At 44.7% G+C, this 7,500-nt stretch overlaps 1 protein-coding gene across 2 annotated transcripts in view; it reads left to right on the forward strand.

Moving 5' to 3' along the window:
- uba6 (ubiquitin like modifier activating enzyme 6) overlaps positions 1–7,500 on the forward strand; it is a 20,310-nt gene that overhangs the window by 8,615 nt on the left and 4,195 nt on the right. Inside the window, exons 16-29 of one of the 2 annotated variants that reach the window (XM_060864546.1) lie at positions 1,493–1,571; positions 1,774–1,854; positions 1,930–2,007; positions 2,157–2,338; positions 2,459–2,564; positions 2,643–2,732; positions 4,239–4,319; positions 4,403–4,531; positions 5,580–5,631; positions 5,745–5,808; positions 5,899–5,968; positions 6,067–6,204; positions 6,921–7,041; positions 7,245–7,438. In XM_060864546.1, coding sequence (XP_060720529.1) covers positions 1,493–1,571; positions 1,774–1,854; positions 1,930–2,007; positions 2,157–2,338; positions 2,459–2,564; positions 2,643–2,732; positions 4,239–4,319; positions 4,403–4,531; positions 5,580–5,631; positions 5,745–5,808; positions 5,899–5,968; positions 6,067–6,204; positions 6,921–7,041; positions 7,245–7,438 — 1,465 coding nt within the window. The remainder of the gene's footprint in view (positions 1–1,492; positions 1,572–1,773; positions 1,855–1,929; positions 2,008–2,156; positions 2,339–2,458; positions 2,565–2,642; positions 2,733–4,238; positions 4,320–4,402; positions 4,532–5,579; positions 5,632–5,744; positions 5,809–5,898; positions 5,969–6,066; positions 6,205–6,920; positions 7,042–7,244; positions 7,439–7,500) is intronic. The other variant, XM_060864547.1, reaches the window with a different exon arrangement.

The raw sequence follows: 7,500 nt of genomic DNA on the forward strand, positions 1-7,500 counted from the left end.
GTGTGTTTGTGTGTGTGTGTGTGTGTGTGTGTTTGTATGTGTTTGTGTTTGTATGTGTGTTTGTTTGTATGTGTTTGTGTTTGTATGTGTGTTTGTTTGTATGTGTGTGCGTGTGTGTTTTGTGTGTGCGTGTGTGTGTGTTTGTATGCGTGTTTGTGTGTGTGTGTTTGTTTGTTTGTATGTGTTTGTGTTTGTATGTGTGTTTGTTTGTATGTGTGTGCGTGTGTGTTTGTGTGTGTGCGTGTGTGTGTGTGTGTGTGTTTGTATGCGTGTTTGTGTGTGTGTGTTTGTTTGTATGTGTGTGTGTTTGTGTGTGTGTTTGTGTGTGTGTTTGTGTGTGTGTTTGTGTGTGTGTTTGTGTGTGTGTTTGTGTGTTTGTTTGTGTGTGTGCGTGCGTGTTTGTGTGCATGCGTGTGTGTTTGTGTGCGTGTGTGTTTGTGTGCGTGTGTGTTTGTGTGCGTGTGTGTTTGTGTGCGTGTGTGTTTGTGTGCGTGTGTGTTTGTGTGCGTGTGTGTTTGTGTGCGTGTGTGTTTGTGTGTGTTTGTGTATGTGTGAGTGTGTTTGTATGTGTGTTTGTGTTTGTATGTGTGTTTGTGTTTGTATATGTGTGTGTGTTTGTATATGTGTGTGTGTTTGTATATGTGTGTGTGTGTGTTTGTATATGTGTGTGTATGTGTGTGTGTTTGTATGCATGTGTGTTTGTGTGTTTGTATGCGTGTTTGTGTGTGTGTTTGTGTACGTGTGTGTGTGTGTGTTTGTGTGCGTGTATGTTTGTGTGTGTGTGTGTTTATGTGTATGTGTGTGTGTGTTTGTTTGTGAGTGTGTTTGTATGTGTGTGTGTGTTTGTATGTGTGTTTGTGTATGTGTTTGTGTGTGTGTGTTTGTATATGTGTGTGTGTTTGTATGTGTGTGTGTGTGTTTGTATGTGTGTGTGTGTGTTTGTATGTGTGTGCGTGTATGTTTGTATGTATGTGTGTGTGTGTTTGTATGTGTGTGTGTGTTTGTATGTGTGTGTAGGTGTGTGTGTTTGTATGCGTGTGTGTTTGTGTGTTTGTATGCGTGTGTGTTTGTGTGTTTGTATGCGTGTTTGTGTGTGTGTTTGTGTACGTGTGTTTGTGTGCGTGTATGTTTGTGTGTGTGTGTTTTGTGTGTGCGTGTGTGTGTGTTTGTATGCGTGTTTGTGTGTGTGTGTGTTTGTTTGTTTGTATGTGTTTGTGTTTGTATGTGTGTTTGTTTGTATGTGTGTGCGTGTGTGTTTGTGTGTGTGCGTGTGTGTGTGTGTGTTTGTATGTGTGTGTGTGTGTTTGTATGTGTGTTTGTGTATGTGTTTGTGTGTGTGTGTTTGTATATGTGTGTAGGTGTGTGTGTTTGTATGCGTGTGTGTTTGTGTGTTTGTATGCGTGTTTGTGTGTGTGTTTGTGTGTGTGTTTGTGTACGTGTGTGTGTGTGGCATGTAAAGTTATAATCACGTCCACTCTTTTCTTATTCACAGGGGTGATCGATACGACGCTCTGAGGGCTTGTATCGGCGAATCGTTTTGTGTGGAGTTGCACAAGCTTCGAGTCTTTATGGTGAGTGAATCACTGTGTAACAAACTGCACTCGTTTACGCAGGATTATTGAACCCAGGATCTTTCTTTGTCCTGATAAGTGTAAAGGTGTTGTGTGTGTGTGTGTGTGTGTGTGCAAAGATAACAGATTCCAGACCGTATCCTGGTGTGTGTGTGCGTAATGTGTGTGTTTATGTTTTTTCTTTCTTCCCTTCCCCATGCAGGTGGGCTGTGGTGCTATAGGCTGTGAGATGCTGAAGAATTTTGCACTGCTCGGCGTGGGGTTGACCAGATGCTCAGGGGAGGTAGGGTCAAAGGTCGTTAACGAGATAAGTTAAAGCGTCGTTAACGAGATCGTTACTGATTGTGGTTTGTTCTAGGTTTTCATCACCGATCCAGATCTTATAGAGAAGTCCAACCTCAACCGCCAGTTTCTTTTTAGACCTCGTCATATACAGGTCCTTCTTTCCTTCTTTTATAAAACTCAGTATTTCTTCATTCTTCAGGTTTATTTTCCATTCATTCTTTTTATTTTATTTTCTCCTTTTATCTCATTTTGTAATCATTGTAATTTATTTATGACGATTTGTTATTTTTCTCTGCGCAGAAGCCGAAAAGCGTCACGGCGGCCGCAGTTACGTTACAGATAAATCCTGAGCTGCAAGTCGACGCTCACCTGCACAAGGTGTGTCCGGCCACAGAGGACAAATTCAACGACGCTTTCTATTCACGTCTCAATCTGGTCATCACCGCGCTGGATAACGTGGAGGCTCGGAGATACGTGGACAGGTAAAAGTGGTGAATTTATTTATTTATTTATTTATGTTTGTTTATAGGAACGACTTAAAAACAGTGTTTAGAGCGTAGGATAACGGCGGTGGTACGACATGTCGCTCCGTGTCTTCACAGTCGATCCGTGTCCAATCAGAAAGCGTTACTCGACTCCGGGACCATGGGGACAAAAGGACACACAGAGGTCATTGTGCCAAACCTGACAGAGTCCTATAACAGCCATGTAAGTGTGTGTATGTGCTTGTGTGTAGATTGTGTTGACGCTTTGTGTTTAAAAGCTGAGCGAGTTTTATTTGTGTAGAGAGATCCACCAGAGGAGGAGATACCGTTCTGCACTCTAAAGTCTTTCCCTGCTGTGATCGAGCATACCATACAATGGGCCAGGGACAAGGTCAGACACACACACACACACACACACACACACACACACACACTATATTTAACAGGGATCTTTGAATACATTCGGATTTTAGTGCCCTTGTGCCTCCAAAGAAGGTGATCACAAAGAAGTGACTACACCATCACAGATGCTCAATAGGGTTTAGGTCTGGAGACATGCTTAACCAGTCCATCACCTTTACACTCAGCTTCTTTAGCAAGGCAGTGTGTGCAGGTGTGTTTGGGGTTGTTATCATGTTGGATTACTGCCCTGCAGCCCAGTCTCTGAAGGGTGGGGATCGTGCACTGCTTCAGTCTGTCACAGTACATGTTGGCATTCATGGTTCTCCCAATGAACTGTAGCTCCCCAGTGCCAGCTGTACTCATGCAGCCCCAGTGCCAGCAGTACTCATGCAGCCCCAGTGCCAGCTGTACTCATGCAGCCCCAGTGCCAGCTGTACTCATGCAGCCCCAGTGCCAGCTGTACTCATGCAGCCCCAGTGCCAGCTGTACTCATGCAGCCCCAGTGCCAGCAGTACTCATGCAGCCCCAGTGCCAGCAGTACTCATGCAGCCCCAGTGCCAGCTGTACTCATGCAGCCCCAGTGCCAGCTGTACTCATGCAGCCCCAGTGCCAGCTGTACTCATGCAGCCCCAGTGCCAGCTGTACTCATGCAGCCCCAGTGCCAGCTGTACTCATGCAGCCCCAGACCATGACACTCCCACCACCATGCTTGACTGTAGGCAAGACACACTTGTCTTTCTGCTCCTCACCTGGTTGCCACCACATACACTTGACACCATCTCAACCAAATAAGTTTATCTTGGTCTCCTCAGACCACAGGACATGATTCCAGTAATCCATGTCCTTAGTCTGCTTGTCTTCAGCAAACTGTTTGTGGGCTTCCTTGTGCATCATCTTTAGAAGAGGTTTCCTTCTGGGACGACAGCCATGCAGACCAATTTAATGCAGTGTGCGGCATATGGTCTGAGCCCTGAGCCCACCCCCCCACCCCTTTCACATCTGCAGCAATGCTGGCAGCATTCATACGTCTATTTTCCAAACACAACCTCTCAATACGACGCTGACCACGTGCACACACCTTCTCTGGTTGACCACGGCGAGGAACCTGTCCTGTTAAACTTGGTTCATGCTGCAGCTCAGTTTCAGGGACTTGGCAATCTTCTTATAACCTACGCCATCTTTATGTAGAGCGACAATTCTTTTTTCAGATCCTCAGAGAGTTCTTTTCCATGAGGTGCCATGTTGAACATACAGTGACCAGTATGAGCGAGTGAGAGCGAGAACACTAACGAGTCACATGACACCGGGGAGAGAAAATGGATAATTGGGCCTGATTTGGACATTTTTACTTAGGGGTGTACTTACTTTTGTCGCCAGCAGTGTAGACATCAATGGCTGTGTAAATCCTGCACACTCAAATAAAATAAATGCACCATCTTTTTTTCTTCGTTGACCTTCTGTGTCCGGGTTCTGACTCGTTTTGCTTCCTGTTTAGTTTGAAAGCGCCTTCTCTCACAAGCCCTCCATGTACAACATGTTCTGGCAGAACTACGTGTCCACTTTCGATGTATTAAAGGTAAGAGCCTTTTTTTTTTCAGTCCGTGACTCTTACTTTTTTCTGCTACTTATTCTCTGTGGATGTGTGTGATTGTTTTGTAGAGGTTGAAAGCCGGGGAGAGCATGGACGGTGTGTTTCAGGTCATTAAGGTGTTGAGTTGCCGGCCCACGCGCTGGGAGCACTGCCTGGCTCTCGCTCGCCTCAAATTTGACAAATACTTCAAGAGGAAGGTACGTTTACAGTAACGCACCACTAATAACGCTTGTGTAGCTGACAGGAGCTCACGTAGCTCCTAACAGCTGAAGGTCAAAACAGCTTGTGCTTCAGACACAACCCCTTTAAAGGTGAGGTCTCCGTTGTTTGAAAAATGCTTCATAAAACTGAGTCGGGCCGCCAAACAAAACAAAAACAAAACTAACGTGTAGCCAATGAGCAGAAAGGGGCGTGTCTTGTCAATATGGGTGGAGAGCGTTCAGTGCGCATGTGTGACATTAGCAGAAAGCGGTTTTAACATTGACATGGAGGATAAAAACAAAGAAAGAAAGAGAAGAAAGTCTTACGATAAGGTAAGAAGTAGGACGTGTTAATATAGGATCAGCTTTCCAGCGCTGGAGAGAACTGAAGGAGCAGGAAGTTGGCACATATTCACAGATTGGAGTTTCCTGAGTCAATAACTCCTGAGCTAAACACTGTTACTACACAAATAACACCTCTTTTCTATCGTAGTAATGTAGAGACGCAGCTACAACCGTGTTTTGTGTAGTAACAGTGTTTAGCTCAGGAGTTATTGACTCGGGAAACTCCAATCTGTGAATATGTGACCAACTTTACTTAAGACGCCGAGGCGCTTTTTTCCTTCTCGATAGGTGAGTAACGTTGGTTTTGTTTTGTTACACAGAACTAATATATGCCTTTGTCCTTTACATGATTACGCTTGTGTGTCATTTTTGCTTGTTTGTTTGTCTGCAATCGTATTGTTCTTCCCTTCAGCTATGATAAAGACACATTTCTTTCCAGTAGTTGCCTGGGTTACGTATGTATGTGTGGGCGGAGCTATCAATACAGGGGTGGGACCCATTTGGGTTAGGGGCGTGTTTGTTTTGGTGATTTGAAATATCAACATTGGCTTTCAAACAACGGAGACCCCACCTTTAAGTCACAACAGCACATTGAGACCAATCATCATAAATGATGATTACAAAACAATCATGTAATAAATCCATAGTATGTCTCCAAGATTGTGTTTTATTACACGTTCTTATTTTGTCCTTTTCCCAGGCGCTACAACTATTGCACTCGTTTCCACTGGACACACGACTAAAAGACGGCAGTAAGTCACCGAAGAGTCGTTACAGACTAAATCATCTACACTTCTTCTTCCAAAAGCGATCGATTGCTTTGTGTCGTGATTGGTTTGGTTTTGTGTTCCTTTTTTCCCACCAGCTCTGTTCTGGCAGTCTCCCAAACGCCCTCCATCCCCTATCGAGTTCGATCTCAAAGACCTGCTGTGAGTGAAAGTGAAATCCACGATTAACGAAAGCGATCCGTTCGGAAACCGAGTCTACAGTAAAGTTTATTTACATCTCATCTCTTTCAGGCACTTGAAGTTCGTGGTCAGCACGGCTCGGCTTTTCGCAGGAATTTATAACGTTCCCTATTCGGAAAAGGTAAAGTATATAATACGGTCAGCGTATTTTTTTATCTTCACCATTTCTGAAACAATAGTTCCTTATATATAGGTCTCTCTGTTTGTTTTGACAACAAGAACCTGAGTTACGAGGCCGTGACATGCTTCTTGGCTGAAGTCGAGATTCCAGAGTACAAGCCGGCAGAGAAGGTAGCCGCTCGTACCTCGTACCCTCTAATTACCTTTATAGAGCCGTCAGGTGCTTCTCAGGATGACGTATGTAACAAAACCGGGATGCTGTGAATTTAACAGGAAACGACTGATCTCTAAGGGGCTTTTTACACCTGGTCACTTCACACGTTTTCTGTGATCCGATAGCTATCCGATGGTAAAAAGACCAGGTCTAAATGCCCTCCGAAACGTTTTGGAGACGGATATAAATCCGATGGTACAAACCCCTTCAGGAGGTGGTCTGGGACGCGTTTAAGATGAAACTGGACAGGTGTAAATGAATGTGTTTGTTCAAGCCACATACGTCAGCGCTATACTCCTCCCAAACGGAAGTACGGCACTCGCAGGTGATCTTTCACTCAGGTGTCTCGTTGGGTCTTAAAATGCGCTGCTGCCGCCAGCGAAAACGCAGCAAACAGTAAACGATGTTTTTTGTAACATAAACTTCGTAACGAATTTTTTCGTCTTCTTTTTGATTGCGTTCTGAAAACCGCATACACCAAAGTGTGTTCCATTTCAATTACCCCGGAAATGAGGTAAAACATTAGCATTTTGGGCGGGAGTAGAAAGATCGGATCGATATCCGATTCGCCGAGACGCATTTATGTGGTCTAATGTAAACGGAACAGTTTTAACAAATCAGATAGCTATCGGATCAGAGACAACACATGAAGTGACCAGGTGTAAAAAGGCCCTGAAAGGTCTAAAAATAATGACTCAGCAGTAATTCACAGGGGTGTGTGTGTGTGTGTGTGTGTTAGCATATAGAAACGGATGAAACGGTTAAAAAGCCTGATCATTTGAAGCTGTCGGTAAGCAGCGAGGAGGAACGCGAAGCCATATCACAGCTGGAGGCAGCCACCTCATCTGGTTTTACGCCAGGTACATACACACACACACACACACACACACTTTATAATATAGCTATAATACACACTTTATATAAAGCTTTGATCCTGTGTAATGTTAGAACCGATAACAAGCCGTGTATCACCTATGTGAGACACCCCGTTTTATCGATGTAGTACATGATTACATGCTCATGTCCATCAAATCTCTCTCTCTCTTTCTCCCTCCCTGTATAGAGAGCATGCGTATGACACCGTCGCTTTTTGAGAAAGACGATGACTCGAACGGTCATATGGATTTCGTGGAGTCGGCGTCAGCTCTGAGGGCCCGCATGTACTCAATCGAAGCTGCCGATCGCCTTCAGACCAAACGAATCGCCGGCAAAATCATCCCCGCTATCGCCACGGCTACCGCCGCCGTCGCCGGCTTGGTAAGGTCTACGTCGTCTGTTGAGACCTGCTTGAATTCTGGTATTTGCTTCCCATGAGCCTT

The sequence above is a fragment of the Tachysurus vachellii genome, chromosome 2 (assembly GCF_030014155.1).
Source record: "Tachysurus vachellii isolate PV-2020 chromosome 2, HZAU_Pvac_v1, whole genome shotgun sequence".
In the NCBI taxonomy this organism is placed as follows: Eukaryota; Metazoa; Chordata; class Actinopteri; order Siluriformes; family Bagridae; genus Tachysurus; species Tachysurus vachellii.